Raw genomic sequence first — 17,938 nt, 5'->3', positions numbered from 1 at the left:
GTGGTTGTTGGTTGTAATAAAAGATTGGATTTTTTATTAGAGTAGTAGATTGTCTTAGTGGAATCGATTGGTATTGTTTTCACCAACAGACAAATTAAGAATTGTAGACCGTTCATTTTCAGGGTGGTATATCATTTTGTAAGTCAACAAGTCTCTTAATCAGGTCTGAATTATCCGCAATTATTTTGCTAATTGCATTTTATCACCAAACATTACAAGTTTACAACATCAGGTTAGTAAAAACTTTCGTTACTCAATTCATTTACTAGAAGGGTAGGCCGTCATAAAAATAAGTCCAAAATAGCTGGACGATTTCAATGCAGAAAGTCAGGGAAATGTTTGGCCACGTTGATCTATCCTGATTCCTGGCCGACAACGGAGGATTGTTAATCAGTTAATGCAAAACAAAGAGAACACCATAGGTGGAGTAATGGGTACTTATGGCCATGGCCATGGCCATAGCAGGGATAGTTGATGCTGACTCTTCTAGTACTATATCATGATTTATGAAGATGATTGGCAATTTGCCATTATATATTAGTTATCATCAATCAATGGAACCTCCATCTAAACCGTAGCACAAAATTTGGCTAGTACATGTATGATTTTGTCCACCATCAGTGCTAATAGGAGTAATAGGATATACATTAATAGTCTAGTATGCGGCATTATATTTGATTTTCTGATCAACCTTGCAGTGGAGGCTGGGTCTCCACAGGGGACAAACTCAACATGTTCATCCAAGGAGACAGTAAAAGACTAACCCAAGACCTCCTAATGGAATAGTACGCATAATGCGCTGACCAGCCAGGCTACACGATCTGGCGTGGATATTTGTTATTGCTTAGTTGTACATCATCGTTTTGATAATAGTACAAAATTTGGTTTAGTTTCTTTGGATTGCCATGTTTAGTTTCCGAGTAGTCGTCAACACAACCGTGAAAATTTTGCTGAAAAAATCACTCGGATGTGGGCTATTCCCTTGTGCCATACGTGTTACAACTTACAAGGCCTATGTTCGAAAGGCCCACAAAAAAGAAGAAGATTAGATAACCTTGGATAATGGATACTTGGATAGATACACGTTGGATTGCTTGTGTCTCAAAAGTCAAATCTCAGCAAACTCTGAAGTCTTGATAGTTTTGGACTCTTTGTTTACAAGTTTTTTGTGGGCCTTTCGAACACTGGCCTTGTAAGTTGTAACACGTACAGATAAAGGTCATAAAGCCATCTCATAGGTCTACAATGACCTGTTTCAGGACCTTGTAGGCCATCTCATAGGTCTGTATCCAAGAACTGGTTTACAAAGTCACTTCGGCCTTGTAACTTGTAAGTACAATGAAGTCAATGAGTGTACAAATATTGAATGAAAGTGGTTTCATGCCCACTTGCAAAATCCGGACATCGGCCAGTAAAGAAATCAAAGCCTGACTAGTTTTATGTTGGTGCACGGTACTTTGGTAGCCCCCTTGGCCCTTGGTGACTCGGTTCCTCGGTGATGCCTGTCTTCCTATTATTTTTATTTTTTTTACCGCAACGTCTCTATTTTTTATTTTGTCGCACTATTCTTTTCTTTTAGAACGATAACGTTTTGAAAATCCATGCAAGTTAATTCTAGTTAGTTGAGATGAGATCATTCTAGTTATTTGTAAAGCATATAAAGCAAGGCCCAAAATACTGATATATATTGGATATATCTATTTTTTTGTGACCAATTCAAACTATCTAAAATATCATAAATATCAATAAAAAAATATCGTAAAATATTAGAAATATTGGATATTTATATTAAAAAATAGTCAAAAAGTTAAATGATATATATCGTAAATATCACATATATCGCTTATATCGACAATATAAATATTTATATCGGAAATTTCAATAGATATCGGAGAAAAAAAATTCAATATTCGGTGGATATATATCAGATATATCGATATCGGTGTACTAAAAATATATATATGTCGGTGATATTTTAGGCCTTATATTATAAAGTATCGGCGATATATATCATGCCCTACTCTATGCCTTAAAACGATTCTCCAAATGGTCTAGTACTCTAGTCCACGTTAGATTATCGTAGAAGCCCACTATTGAGTTATATTTAGAGTACAGTGTATTGCATTTTATTCTCTTCCGCTGAAGAGGTTATGGCAAAACAAGTAGATGATATGCGTGAAAGACCACCTTACAATTGAGTTAAAAGTTATTCGTCTAATTGATTCGTTAGAAAAACACCACCCTTATGAAGACCAACGGGTTTATATTAGTTATGGAATGTGATGGAATTTCTATCGTAATAACCAATTCAGAATAACCTTGTATATGAAACCAGTAAAAACAAGTGATAGGCAGTGCTACTATAAAACTTGTCAATGAAAATTTTATTCGTTTATAACATTAAAATTATACACCCATCAGTACTCAAGCTTTTCAATCATCAAAACCCAAGCAGAACGACTAAAGTCGCTACTACATCATAAGCACAAACAAATGAGAAATTTGATTGAGGCAAGGAGGAGGGAACAACTTTTGTAAACCACCTCTCATCCAAGACCAACTTGTAACTTTTTAATATGGCCATTTTGAAAATGATAAAGAACAACCAAAAAGGAAAAAGTTATACTAACAATATGCACACAGAATCACTTTACAGAGAAGAGTCTATTGGTCAAAGCTCGATGAGCGGCTACACCTCCCCTGCAAGTAACTCTCTATTGACAGACCCTGCTCTATGCTGCTGATTGAGAGTGAATCATCCTCTACATCAAGCAAAGCGAGGTTAATGTGTGACTGGATGTTGGTTGGTGGTAATGATTCTTCGTCTAACACGTCAAAATCCTCTGAAGCAAGTACCTGTTGCCTAGCCCACTTGGTTACCTCAATATCGCCTAGAAGGAGTTTCAAGACCTGTTGTAGTTGAGACAGTTGTTGTAAGTACTATAACAATAAACAAAAGGATGTAGAAGTGACTGGAAGACGAATATCAGGTCACTTACGAGACTCATATGAGGTCGAGCTCGGGGTGCACGTCTGATGCAGAGACAAGCAGCTAAAGCCATCCTCTCCATTTGTTCAGAGTCATAACTATCTCCCAGAATTGGATCCAACAATTGTACAATCTTCCCACCATTTAGAATTGGTTTTGCCTAGAAATATATCCATTCATGCATTCTTACTTGTAACTCAAGATGTAAATTCATGTAGAGTAATGGTACATCAGAAGTATTAAGTGGGAGGACTTACCCACATCACAAGGCTCTCTTGGCCTTTTGGGCACTCATTACTAATTGGCTTTCTTCCTGATAAAATTTCAAGTAGTACGACACCATAGGCATAGACATCAATCTTCTCATTTACTTTTCCATACATGAAGTACTCCGGAGCCAAATATCTGCACCGGAAAATTTCATACTAGGTTAGACATATACATAGTATTTATATATTTGCTCACTGAAAATAGACTAGTTACAGAAAGTACAAACCCGAAAGTTCCGGCAACATCAGTGCATGTTAAATGGGATGATGAGGTGGAAGCCCACTTTGCAAGTCCAAAATCAGAAAGCTGTATGTACAAACAAGACTTATATCAGCATTAACAGATTTGCCATCATCGTTTTCTTACAGTATTTTTCATAAAACTAAACAATTGAGAGCGGGAGCGAACTCTTGGTTGGTGTCTGTCCGTTACACCTCCCCACACACACACACACAGGGCTTGAGCGACTCAAAGTGACGTGTAATCACTAATATATCGTACAGAAATACTTGAGACAACCATTCAAAATAGTATACAAAGATTAAATGAAGTAGCACCTGAGGCTCAAAATCATCTGAGAGAAGAATATTTGATGATTTCACATCCCTGTGAATCACAGGTTGGGCACTTTCACTGTGTAGATAATGCAATGCCTCAGCGACACCCAAAGCAACCTTATTTCTCTCTCCCCAACCAAATGAAAGCTTGTTACTTTTGTTACCTGTTTTAAATGGAATATTGGAAGTTGAGCTCAACAAGAACAAGAAATTAATGAAATCTATACAATTTAAACTGGTAACCAATTACCATGTAGGTTCTCGTCGAGACTTCCCCTGGATAAAAAATCATAAACCAAGAGAAGATTAGTGTCCTCAAAGCAAAAGCCAAAGAGGGAAATGATGTTTTTGTGGTGCAAGGTAGTGATGATCTCAATTTCTAGAACGAACTCCTTTACTGCTTCTTCAGATGGATTTAAGATTTTCACAGCTAATTCCTTGCCATCTGCAAGACACCCCCTATAAACTTGACTACTGCCTCCCTTTCCAATCAATTTCTCTGAAATTACCAAAGAAGTGTATTTAAAAGGAGATCTAAATTTCTAGAAGCCAAGCTCCAACCAGTTGAAAAACAAAAGGTGTACAAGTTTTTAAAATTAAGTCTCAAACAAGAAAAAAAAATGCCAAACATTTAATGCAACACACTAGTGCAACAAAAATAACTGGCCGGAAGAAAACTAACCAGGTATGAACTTAGAGGTTGCGGATACAAGTTCTTGGTATTGAAACAATCGGCAGGTGGACGAGTACTTCTCGTGGAGGCCCTCCAATTCTTTTGGAAGGCTCTTAGATGGCTCGTTGAAGGAGGACCAAGGAAACCTAACATCAACCCCTACTGGAACAATTGCGCCACTATCTCCATCGAGATATGGTAATCTATATTGGGCTTCCTGATTAGTAAATACATTCTGTTTACGATCAGGACTGAAAGGCGCCAGAGAAGAATGCCGGTTCGGAAGCTGCATTGCCCATTGAACTACTGAGATCTTTCTCAGTGAATTGCTTTGATATGTTTTCCGATTAGGTAATGCAGCCTGGCGAAGTAATGGCCAACCAGGTTTCAACTCAATTAATTCTGAAGCGAATAAGGAAACTGAACTCAAACCTGTCTCCTCAGTCTGTACTGGTACTAGAGCTAGAGTATTATCTACACTTGCATCATCAGAAGACTCTTCTTCCGATTGGGCATATTGGGCATCCACTGAAACAGAGTTTTTCGCGCAAACCGAACAATTTTGCTCGAGTCCTTTCTCAGTATGCTCATTTTCTGATTTCAGTAGCTCTTCACCAAAAGTTTTGTGACTCTTTTTGTTCACATCCAGCATTTCAGCCGCACTCAATACTTTAGAATTTCTACTCAATGTCCGATGAAACGCCAACAGCAGACTTGTAGGCTTTCCATCATCCATTCCTGCCACCCAAGGAGAAAAATACCAAATTGAAAATTCTGAGATAACCCTGTACAAAGTTACAAACTGATCCTAAAAATGTTAAGAGAAATATTAAAATTAGACATACCATTTTTAGCCAGTGTGGTTCTTTCACTTTGAAACACAACTTTGCCATTATTAACAGCAATAACAGAACACTCTCTTGGAAGCTTCTTTGCCAAGTACTTAGCTACTGAAGTCGATGAGGGTCTTATTGAATGCCGATTTTTACTAGGAGCCCCGACAATGATCTTATTAGCCAAATAAGATTTCACCTCGTGTACCAAAACTTTCCGAATACACGCCCCTCGGCAAATTTTAAGCTTTAGATCAACCTACAAACAATTCAATAAACAACTTCATATCTATTCAGTTAAAAGAACAAGAAAACACCAAAACAGAGTAACAAACACTACAACCTCATTGGAAATGAAGAACACGTACCTGCTTTAAGTGACAAAAACCTTCATAAACAGACAGAACAGAATCAAAAGCTTTAACTAAAGCTAATAATGGAGATTCCCCTTCTTGGTCTAGAATCTTTGTATTATTTAGAACATGCAAAGCAATTACAGAGTCCCCAGGTTGAGCTACTTTAACTAGTGCCCATGTAAGTAACTCTTTGCTTTCTTGATCCAATTTCATTCCTACTACAATAGTTTTACTCTTGTCAGAATCTTCTTCTTCTTCTTCTTCTTCTTGTTTTTTCATGATTATGTTCTTCATTTTCATTTTTTCAGTTCTTGTCGCCTGGTTGATATGACTTCTGAGCATGTGTTGGTTTAGTAATGTTGTATAGTGTTGGTTGTTTGATAATTAAAAGGCTATTTCAATATAGATCCTTACATTTTTGACTTAATTGTTTTAGTACACTAACAACTTAACAAGCATGTGTGATAAGGTATTAAGGTCAGACTCAATGCTGACTAGTGGATACTGATTCATTTCATGTGAGAGGTGTTAAAACATTTTGCCTACCATGGGATTAACTAAGCAACTTTCAGTATTTTGATATATGAAGTATGGCAATCTTGTCATTAGAGGAATAGCAAAACTATTTCATGAGAGAAACAACGGATGCATTAAATATGATAACAGTCACAGTGCCTAAGTTAATGAAATTTCTATGTTATTAAATTTTATTGTTTTAAAGTCAGAGCTTAGGGTTCATTTTATTTGTATAACAATATTGTTATGGGATCACCAACAGAGATAACCAAAGTCCTTACGACATTTTAAATATACTTTTGTTTTGACCCGCAACATTTGAAAAATAATTTTACTTTTCAATGATTAGGGCCTAAAAACAAAACCCAATAATAATTTGGTCCCAACTCCATCAGAAATTTTAATTTTGAATTTAAGAAAAATCGGACTGACCCATCATCCAGAACTATCCCTCAGATTTCCATGGCTTTGTACAACAGTGGTAGCAAGGGCCTTTTGATTGCTAAAAATTGTTTCAACGATTTTTTCCCGATTTAGTTCCCATTAAAAGATTTTAATGAGTTACCAAATTAATCTGTTGTAAACAAAAAATAGGGAGCCAAATTCTATAAGTATTCCAAACTTTTGCAACAAGTGTAGAATATCAATCGTATCCACCATAAAATCAGTGGAGTGAAAATAGAAAAAAAGATAATTAATTTATATTTTTTCTTTAAATTTGAAATTAAAATTCAAGGTGGACTTCAGGCAATGTTTTAGGAAAATTGGGCTCTCAGCCCAATTACTTTGTTTTGTTTTTTTTCGTGCAATTTGTAAAATGACATCTTAGCTTCTTTCTTTTTTTTCGATAATTAAATGACATCTTAGCTAATAGCATATTATGAGGGGAAAAAAAGAAAAACTCTAATAATAACCACCACCACCACCTCATTTACTCACAATGGACTTAATTACATACAAGAATTTGAAATTAATGAAATCATAAGGTAGAATTATGAAAGTTTCAAAAAATGACAGTTTCTAGTATTTTATAGTAAGCTAATAACCAAAAAATTTGCCTAACACAACCTAATCAAGGGAGTAAAAAATGCCAACAAATAACGAAGGACGTTATTATAACTAGACACAAAATATAGGGGTCTATGCGAAAATAAAACGTTAACTAAAATTAGCTTAGAGATGGAATTGCTTAACTGCCGTCGCTTAATAGCTCGCTTTCAGTTGCTTTTGTTAGTTAAACTATGTGGCTGCACACCAAAAGAGATAAAGAAAGCAAGTCTGCAGGAAGGTGGGATTCTGATGTGATGGATTGCGCGACACTGTATTAAAATACTACATGTTGTATTTTAGTATTGATTATCAACTTTATCAAGTACTCGAGTACATAAATGTATTTCAACGACTCGGATTACGAGATGCTGCTTTAGTAGACAATGATAGGGACTTCAGAGACTAGAGTCAACAAGATTTTCCTGCGTATTAAAAGGGAGGTGTTATTAACTGTTGTGTTCTTGTGTATGGTGTGATTGCTGTCGGATCAAGTGACCTCTAATTCAATATATTTTCAACCGACAGCCCATTTTCCAATCCGTGAAAACAGTTAAAACCGCCAAAACTATTTTGTAACAAGGCGCCTACCTGCTCCTCGATCTAATCCTATCACTCCAATAGTCTAGTAGTCTATAACTTGTGATTTGCCATAAGACAACTTCAAAATGCAAGCACGCACCAATTTAGTGATGGTTATGTAAAATCTTTTAATTGATCACTCAACAAAGATGCCTAACATAAACATATAGTTTTCTCAGATATATACTATAGTTTATGGCGCCATTGAACATGGCCTTGATAATGCATGTGTTATAAAGCCATGTACAAAACGAACATCTTGATGTTTGATGTGTACACCCACCAATATATCACATAGAAACATAGATACACCCATCTGGCGTTAATGAAGATAATAGTCAATTCACATGTTCTACGTACATTAGTCGGTGATAGTTACAGAACATGGACCCCGAAGTCACATACTCACATACCTTCCCAACTTTTGCTATAATTTGCGACTTAAATGCAAGCTTGTGAAATACTGAAATCTGACCACCCAATTTGTTGACACATGTGTACTATTGGACACTCCCACTGGCCACAGCGTCACCTCTAAATCTAGGATATATTAATGAACCTCTAAAACAAATGTCACTCTGACCCACACCGGTTATGTAGAAGGACCTGAAGGGAATCTGAAGGCGAGTGTACTATTTTGAGCAGACCCAACTGTTTTGGCCTTGTCCATAAAAACTTATTTTCGCTCGTTGGTCCACATATTATAAATTCATAACAACACCTTTGACACTTGTCTAAAAACTCACCTGGCTCAAAAGCCAATCACATAATTACATAATAAATAAATTCCAACAAATATTTGGTATTTGCAACCTCTCTTAGGGCATCTCCAATGAGCGGTGTAAACCGTATAGAGTGGAAATTTTACACCTCAAATATCAAAAAACTCTCTCCAATGGGGGTGCTAAACCGTAGGTAATAGTGTATTAGCTAATAGAGAGGGGGAATTTGGCCTTGTCCATAAAAACTTATTTTCGCTCGTTGGCCCACATATTATAAATTCATAACAACACCTTTGACACTTGTCTAAAAACTCACCTGGCTCAAAAGCCAATCACATAATTACATAATAAATAAATTCCAACAAATATTTGGTATTTGCAACCTCTCTTAGGGCATCTCCAATGAGCGGTGTAAACCGTATAGAGTGGAAATTTTACACCTCAAATATCAAAAAACTCTCTCCAATGGGGGTGCTAAACCGTAGGTAATAGTGTATTAGCTAATAGAGAGGGTGGGGAATTCCCCCTCTCGCTATTAGTTAATAGAAAGCCCGGACGTCACTTAAAATAACGTATGTTTAACTTAAAAACTCGGACGTCACTTCAACACACGTTTGAAACTTTATTTTTTTTTAACTTCGGACGCCACTCCAGCCGACGTCCCAGTTTAAATTAAAGAGGGACGTCACTTGGAGTGACGTCCGAGTTTAAAATCTATTTTTTTTACACTCTTCCATTGGAGAGTATAGAGTGTCGATATTTATGAGTTATACAATACTATACAATTAGAGGTGTAAAATCCTAATGGCACCTACGTGGAGCCTAGGTGGAGGTGTAATTTTACACCCCCCATTGGAGATGCCCTTATAAAGCTGGAGGGGTATACAATCAATTCTACCTACATTAATATCCGTTATTTCAAGATGCTCCTATTGAACCACATCAGCAATAATTTTAAAAAAGTCTCTATTTAAAAAACAATTAATCGTTTGACTACCAAGATAACCTTGGTTTTGGTCTTTTTTGAAATTATAAAAAAAAAACTTTTTGGTCTTTTTCCACTGTTTGCGTGAGTATTATATAACAAAAAAAAAAGGAAAAAAAAAGAAAAAAAGAAAAAACCCTTCCTCAAACACTCAAAACCCTACCCCAAAACTCTATCTTGGGATAAGAGGACCAAAATTACAATACATGCCTCAAATACCCTCTCTTTCTCTTATCCCAAATCAACTGATAGACCACTATCCTCAAATCTCCCTCCATCACCTTCTTCTTATTCACGTCTCCAAGTTTTAATGTTAATCTTTACAACCTAACATCACTCACCAGTCACTACCACATGGCATTTTTCTAGTTTAGAAAATACTAGATTTTGGACCCGGGCATACGCTCGGGATCTATTAAATATTTTGTGTGCTGAAAAGACTTTACAAAATGTCTCACACAAATTTTCGAATTAGAATATATTTTTATTGAAAATAAATAGAAATACGTTAATGACCAGCGATTATGGTGCATAAGTACTTGGAAACTAAGGAATCAAATTGAGATAGCCTCTTCACTTTGTGGTTTAGGATATTAATCCGTAATTTTCAAATATAATTATCTTAAACTCTATCTAGCTTGTATAATAATTTTCTTAGATTTATGGTGATTTAGCGGCACATTTTCAAATAAGAATATATTTTTATTGAAAATAAACCGAAATACGTTAGTGAGCAACGATTATAGTGCATAAGTACTTGGAAACTAAGGGATCAAATTGAGATAGCCTCTTCACATTGTAGTTTAGAATATTAATCCGTAATTTTTAAATAAAATTATTTTAAACTCGATCTAGCTTGTATAATAGTTTTATTAGATTTATGGTGATTTAGCGGTAAATCATCACCGTTAAAACTACGTAATGTGTACAAATCACTAAAACAGATTGATTGTTTCCATATCCTCAAAGAATACACTACTCCCACTTGAAAAGATTTTTCACATGAACGTGTCCTACGAACGGGTGTCATTATATTAAATTATTCTAAAAAATATTAGCAACTATGCATAGCTATGAGATATGAAAATTATACTAATTACTCATTTAAATTTCTTGACCACTCTCTATAAAAAGGAAGCACCAAGTTTTGATAAAACTTATCGACTTCTTTTTATTGTTAGGTTTAATAATAGAAGTTTGATTGAAGCTTTGTGAGAATGTCCAATATGACGAAGATAATATTGAAGCTACTTGAATAGCAAGACATTCCCAATTACAATAAAATAATTATAATAAACACTATTTAAAATGCAAAACTATATTTGTTGAACCATTTATTCTCCCTACATATAATACAAATATGTTTTAGGATTATTAGTTCAATGCATTTGCATCAAATTTTTTATTTTTCATTAATTATTCTTTGAGGTTAGTTTAATGTAGTACATTGCATCCAGTTTCCAATTTCTCATTAATTATTCTTTGAGGTTAGTTCAATGCAATTACATCAAGTTTCCAATTTCCCGTTAATTATTATTTGAGGTTAGTTTAGTGCAATTGCATCTACTTATTTATGATTTCCCGTTAGTTATCCATTAAGGTTAATTCAATACAGTTGCATCAAGTTTTCGATGTTTCGTTAATTAGTCATTGAGATTAGTTCATTGCATTTGCATTCAGGTTCCAATCTCCCGTTAATTACTCTTTGAGGTTAGTTCAATACATCTGCATCCAGTTTTTGATTTCCCATTAATTGCTTTTCTAGGTTAGTTCGATAGTTTATAATTTGTTTGCATACATGTAAGAGTCTGTTTTTATAAACTCACTTTCGTTTTGGGTTCCTAATTACTCGTAATTGCTAATGTGAGAAGGCTAAAAAAGTGGACATTTATGCTTTGAGGTCAGTGCGATGCAGTTACATCCGACTTTCGATTTCTAGTTAACTATTTTTTTAGATTATTTCAATGCATTTGCATCTAATTTCTGATTTCCCGTTAGTTAATTTCTTATTTTAGTTTAATACAGTTGCATCCAGTTTTTGGTTTTCCGTTAATTATTTTTTGAGGTTAGTTCAATGCAGTTGCGTCCAATTTTCGATTTTATGTTAATTGTTCTTTGAGGTTAGTTCAATGCATTTGTATCAAGTTTTTTTGATTTATCGTTAATTACTTTTTGAAGTTAGTTCAATCTGATTACATCAAATTTATAATTTACCGTTAATTATTCATTTAGGTTAGTTCAAAGTCTTTCATCCATTTTTCAATGTTTCATTAATTAGTCTTTGAGATTAGTTTATTGCATTTAGATCTAGTTTCCGATTTCCTGTTAATAACTCTTTAAGGTTAGTCCAATACATCTGCATCTAGTTTCTAATTATTTGAGGTTAGTTCGATATAATTATATTCGGTTTCTGATTTCCCGCTAACTATTCTTTAAAGTTATTTCAATGCATTTGCATTTAGTTTCCGATTTCCCACCAATTATTCTATGAGGTTAGTTCAATGCAGTTGCATTCTGTTTTTGATTTTATGTTAATTATTTTTTGAATTAAGTTCAATGCATTTGCATCCAATTTTCAGTTTCCCATTAATTATTATTTGAGGTTTTTTTTATGTATTTGCATACCGTTTCCGATTTTCCGTTAAATATTTTTCAAAGATTTGCATCCAATTTATAATTTCCCGTTAGTTATTCTTTGTTATTAGTTTAATGCAATTTGCATAAAGTTTCCGATTTCCCATTAATTACTCATTAAGCTCAGTTATGTATTTGAATCCAGTTTTCGATTTTCTTATAATTATCCAATGTGGTGTGTAATACAAACTTCTACTGACCCATCTGTAGTGTCCTTTCAAACATGACATAAAAAATAAATTATGCTTAATTTACTATGTGGGATCATCGAAGATTATCCAGTTCCCGATTTCCCGTTAATTATTCTTTAAATTATGCATGACTCATTATGTGAAATCTTCAAAGATTATCTACGAACGGGTGCTGTTATATTAATTATTCTGAAAAATATTTGCAAATATATAAAACTATTATATATTGATATTATATTGATCACTCAACCAAATTTTTTATAACGTGAAAATCTCACTCTCCATTAAAAAAAACATAACTTGCCTTTGATAAAACCCTTCAACTTCATTTTGTTGTTTAATAATAGAAGTTTGATTGAAGTTTTATGAGATTGCCTAATAAGAAAAAGTTAATATATATTGAAGCTACTCGAATAGCAAGGAGTTCTCAATCATACGGAAAGACATAATATAAACATCATTTTAAATGCAAAACTATACTTATCGAGATATTCCCATAACATATAACCCAACTATATTTTGAGGTTAGTTCAATGCATTTGCATACAGTTTCCGATTTTCCATTATTTATATTTTGAGGTTAGTTCAATGCATTTGCATACAGTTTCTTATTTTCTATTATTTATATTTTGAGGTTAGTTCAATGCAGTTGCATCCAATTTTATATTCCCGTTATTTATTTTTTGAGATCAGTTCAATACAATTGAATCCAGTTTCTGATTTCTCGTTAATTATTCTTTTCGGTTAGTTCAATATATTTGCTTCCAATTTCCTATTAATTGTTCTTTGAGGTTAGTTCAATGCATTTGCATCCAATTTCTGATTTTTCGTTAATTATTATGTGAGATTAGTTTAATGTATTTGCATCCAGTTTCCAATTTTTCGTTTATTATTTGATAAAGTTGCATTTGCATATAGTTTCTGATTTCCTGTTAATTATTGTTTGAGGTTAATTCAATGAATTTGCAACCAGTTTCCGATTTCCCGTTAATTATTTCTTGAGGTTTTGCATCTAGTGTATTTTTTGAGATTAGTTTAATGCAATTGCATCCGGTTTTCGATTTCTCGTTAATTATTTTTTAAGATTAGTTCCACGCATTTGCATTATGTTTCCAATTTATAATTAATTTTTCTTTGAGGTTAGTTTAATGCAGTTGCATCTAGTTTCCGATTTCTCGTTAATTTAATCTTTGAGGGGTTAGCTCAATGCATTTGTATCCAGTTTTCGATTTTCCGACAATTATTTTTTGATGTTAGTTTGATGTATTTGCATCCAAGTTTTGATTTTTCATTAATTATTATTTGAGGTTAGTTTAATGCAATTGTATCCATATTTAGATTTTCTATTAATTACTTTTTAAGATTTGTTTAATGATTGCATTTACATCCAGTTTCCGATTTTTCGTTAAATATTATTTGAGGTTAGTTCGATACATTTGCATCCAGTTTTCGGTTCCCCATTAATTGTTTTTTGACGTTAGTTTTATTCAGTATTATACATATTTTAAAATATTTGTCATTATTGTTTTGTCGTTATTATTATTATTATTTTCATTTTCTATTATATATTTTGTGATGTTATTTTTTGTATAATTGTTTTTAACTATGTTTTGATGCTGTGTTAAGGATATATTTGAAATAAGTCAGTGCTTTATCATAGACACTAAAATTGTATGATTTGTAATAGAGAATTAGTTTTTACAAATCACCTATTTTTTAGCAATTTTTTTTTTATTTGATCAAATATATAAGAATTGGAACACTAAAAGTGTTTGATTCGTAATAGGAAATTATTTTCTACAAATCATTTTTTTTTTAGCATTTTTTTTATTTGATCAAATATATAAAAATTTGAAATACACTCAAACTCTCCAAATATAAGAATTAGAAATACACTCAAACTCTCAAAAGAGGTTCCATGTACGTGGAATTATAGGCTATTAGAAAATACTATCTTTCATATTGCCATATATGATAGAGAAAAGGCTAACTCTCATATTAGAGTGCCACATAGGAGAGAGAAAATCCTCTTTTAAAGGTCTCTGCTTTAGTATATAGATAGTAGATGTCTTGGGACTGTTGGACAACAACACACAATTGGATACTTGGATATTGGATATTGGATCCCCAGTTCATTCAGATCCAGCCCATTAAGTTCTCCCAGGTTAAAAACATTGGTTTTCACTTTGCTCCTCTCTATTAAAACTTTTCACGAAAATTTCAATCTCTCCCGCCCCAAAACTCTCACTGCCGTGTTTCCCTCGCTTTATTTCCCGCTAAAACAACTTCTAATTCCCGCTCTCATATTTTTTCTCTTAAATAAAATAGGCCCCCTCTTTCCAAAATTAAAATTCTAGGGTTTCAAAACCAAAAAAAATGCCGGACTTAAACTCGAAACATCACACATTAATCCAAGCTTTGTTATCAAAAGGCCCACTCACTCAACAAGACTTCCACACCATCTTTTCCGGTGTCACAGGCAGAAACCCAGGTCTCCTATTTTATTTTATTTCAACACAATTTTATTTATTTAGTTTATAACTTTATATAATTGTTGCAGGTAGTAATCAGCAGTTATTTAATGACTGTCTACTTAAGATAAATAAGGAGTTGGCTTATGTTCAATTTGAGTTGCGCGCTTTTCGGAATCAATATGATGAGAAAGTATATTATGGTGTTGTTAATAATGTAGCTGATGAACAATCTAAGCTTGGTACTCAATATTCTGTCCCTCAAATTGCCTTCTACAAGGGTGTTGTAAGTACTTAACTCTTTTCTATAATTAACTATGTCGCTTAATTGCAGGTGCCGACTAGCAAAGTTGGTAAAACCTTTGGGTGATGATACTAGAGGTCTAGGGCTCGAACCCCGCCAGCATCAAAGAGTTACTGATCTCATTTAAAATAGGCTTGCCAACCAAAAAAAAAAAAAAAACTATGTCGCTTAATTTGTGATAAAAAGTGGTCATAGTATCATATACTAGTTACATACTTACATTGATATCCGTTAAATCCATATTGGTGAAGTTGTAATTCTTTTAAGCATTAGGTTATTTGGATGGTCTGTTATTGTCATTACTTGTGTTAAGAGTTATTTTCTATAATGAGGTATTCCTTGAGGGCAGCCAAAGTGATAGTACTAGAAGTAGACCCTTTAGTGTATATGAAGGTACTAAATTATGAATATCCAATTTAACTTGTACGCTGAAAAAAGTAATTTTATAGTTTCATTTTAACATTTTAGCTGGCATACTAAATTGAGCTAATATGAGTTTGTACACTATAAGGATGATTATATATCTTAATTAATTAATTAATTTATATTTTTATCTATCTTTTTTCGCAGATAGAGGCAATTATACAGGATGAAACAGCTCAGGGAAGCATATCCAGTATTGATGCGCTAAATATTCGTCTTGAAAATCAGGTTTGAGCAGTATGCTTTGTTGTGATAGCTTATTGATGTTGTTTTTACTATATCATGGATAAGTCCTCATGTAATCAAATTGAGTTTTACTCACAAGGATCAGTTTAGATAACATGGAGTCCTCTTGATATGTTTGTGTGTTAGAGTAATGTGTTTCATTCCTCTATGCATTTCCATGTTACATTGTTATAGCTTTAGTACGTTTCATCTTTACATTTCTCTTCCTCTGCTTTCTGGTTCAGATTGGATCAAGTTCACAGTCCGAGGGTGGTGTATCTGCTATCCCTCCTGCATTCAGGAATTTCAGTATCAGTCAAAAGGAGAAGACACTGAACGAACTTATGCGGGACCGTTGGCTTTGTAAGACACCAGATGGAAATATTGGTCTTGGTGTCAGATCTTTCCTTGATCTCCGAAGTTGGTTCCGCAATAATGAGGTTCCTCCATGTCATGTTTGCAATGAAGCTGGTGTGAAGGTATTCTTTTTATCTACTAAGACTTTCTAGGTGATCTCTGCTATGCACGCTCAAGTCGATATTCTGATAAGTCATCAATAACTTTTTTTTCCTCAATAGAGAAGAATTAGTGGCTTTTTTCTGCATAAGTTAGCATGCCCCTTACATTTGGAAGAATGATTAGTTGACGAAATGTACATGCCTTGTATGACAAAGGTGTGATATGAATCTGCACACATTTTATGTCTTTTGTGAATGTCTAGATCTTGCTGGGATATCCAGAATAATTTGTTTTATCAATTTGTAAGTACCTTAATCACTAAATCACAAATTCAGGACATGTTACAGCTACCAACACTTAAGCTTGATGAAGTGTCCCATGTTTAGGTTGCGATATGAACATTTTTTTTTAATGTTAATCCTGTTATATCCTCATAAACAATCACAGGAGGAATTATCATTGTATATGTTGCGATGGACCCAACTTTTTGTAATGAAATATGATCTTCCCTCAAATACAATTACCAGTGGAGTCACCATTGTTTGGTTGAGCTAAGTAGTAAAGGAAAATCATTATGGTTCCTGTGCATCCTCTAGTTGTGTGAGGATAGGTTCTTTTATAGACATTCATGTTTCATTTGTAGAATTGTAGTTACTAAGCCTGTATTATTGGTTTAGTGAATTCCTCTCTGCTGCTAGTATTTCATTTCCTCCTCTCATTTCATATGACAACAGGCTGAATTATGTCGGAACGAGAACTGCACTGTCCGAATTCACAACTTCTGTTTAAAGAAGAAGTTTTCTCAAAAAAGGGTAAATCTCTTATTACTTACTTTTGTAATAGACTATGGGCATCGTAAACTCCATAAACTGTATTAAACATTCGGTTGCAGGTTGATAAAGTTTGCCCAGGTTGTGGTACCGAATGGCTTTTAGCAGTAGCCAAAAGTGAATTGCTCGAGGAAGATGAAGGTGTAGAGTCCAAAGAACCCATTCAAAGTCAAGCACCTTCTTGGGGATCTGCCAAGAGGAAGAGGCTCAGAAGTTGCAAAAGTGAGATAAATACTATTCCTGCTGGTCCTTCTCAAGCCTCTCAACGTGTTCCTGATCCAAGAAGATCAACTCGAAGGTCTTCTCGCCTAAGGTAAGTATAACTATATACTCCCTTTGTGGGAGTAGTCGTAGGACTTGGCTCTTCATTGCTTGTTTTACTTCATCCAAGTGCCATGGAACATAATGCTATATGGTGGCATTGCAATGTATATGGTTATGTCCGATTTTGTAAACATGAAGAAATATTAGGAAGTTAGCTCTTTAAGCATGGTGAACACTACCTCTGACTAAAATACTTTGTCTTGTCATGTACCTTCCATCAATGCATGTGCCAAGAACATAAACATTGAAGATACATCAAATTTGTCACTACATATGCATCTGAAAGTTGGGTCAATGCTGAGACGAGTCAGATGATTATCATACACAGAAGAAAACGGTAGACTTTTTTTAGACATACCCAACGGTTCAGGAAGGCGTTGGTGTGTATCTACCCACAATGAGGTCTCGAGTCTTATGAAGTGGGGAATTTCCGGGATCTGTTCCCGATCGCACTGGACTTGTTCCTGACGGGTCTAGGTGGGGCCTCAAGGCCCAGGACTGGTTCCAACCACCCATCGGCGGCGGCTGATTACCAAAAAAGAAGAAA

At 34.3% G+C, this 17,938-nt stretch overlaps 2 protein-coding genes across 2 annotated transcripts; one reads left to right on the top strand and one right to left on the bottom strand.

Moving 5' to 3' along the window:
• Window positions 1-2,358: 2,358 nt before the first annotated feature.
• LOC147490763 (protein kinase STUNTED-like) lies at window positions 2,359-7,361 on the bottom strand. The gene is made up of 9 exons (XM_086566334.1): window positions 5,691-7,361; window positions 5,335-5,581; window positions 4,499-5,227; window positions 4,067-4,315; window positions 3,817-3,980; window positions 3,486-3,565; window positions 3,247-3,394; window positions 3,000-3,149; window positions 2,359-2,910 (listed from the first exon to the last, which is right to left on the bottom strand). Exons 1-9 carry the CDS (start codon window positions 6,018-6,020, stop codon window positions 2,665-2,667), a joined length of 2,343 nt encoding a protein of 780 aa, XP_086422460.1. The 5' UTR covers window positions 6,021-7,361; the 3' UTR covers window positions 2,359-2,664.
• A 7,189-nt stretch (window positions 7,362-14,550) lies between these two features.
• Window positions 14,551-17,557, top strand: EMB1379 (embryo defective 1379). The gene is made up of 6 exons (XM_086568542.1): window positions 14,551-14,846; window positions 14,916-15,112; window positions 15,701-15,781; window positions 16,024-16,257; window positions 16,972-17,049; window positions 17,130-17,557. Exons 1-6 carry the CDS (start codon window positions 14,732-14,734, stop codon window positions 17,382-17,384), a joined length of 960 nt encoding a protein of 319 aa, XP_086424668.1. The 5' UTR covers window positions 14,551-14,731; the 3' UTR covers window positions 17,385-17,557.
• The last annotated feature ends 381 nt before the right edge of the window (window positions 17,558-17,938 follow it).

This window comes from Coptis chinensis, chromosome 6 (assembly GCF_015680905.1).
Source record: "Coptis chinensis isolate HL-2020 chromosome 6, ASM1568090v1, whole genome shotgun sequence".
NCBI classification, from domain to species: domain Eukaryota; kingdom Viridiplantae; phylum Streptophyta; class Magnoliopsida; order Ranunculales; family Ranunculaceae; genus Coptis; species Coptis chinensis.
The sequence above is the reverse complement of the archived record's forward strand: the minus strand, read 5'-3'. Positions and strand labels throughout refer to the sequence as shown.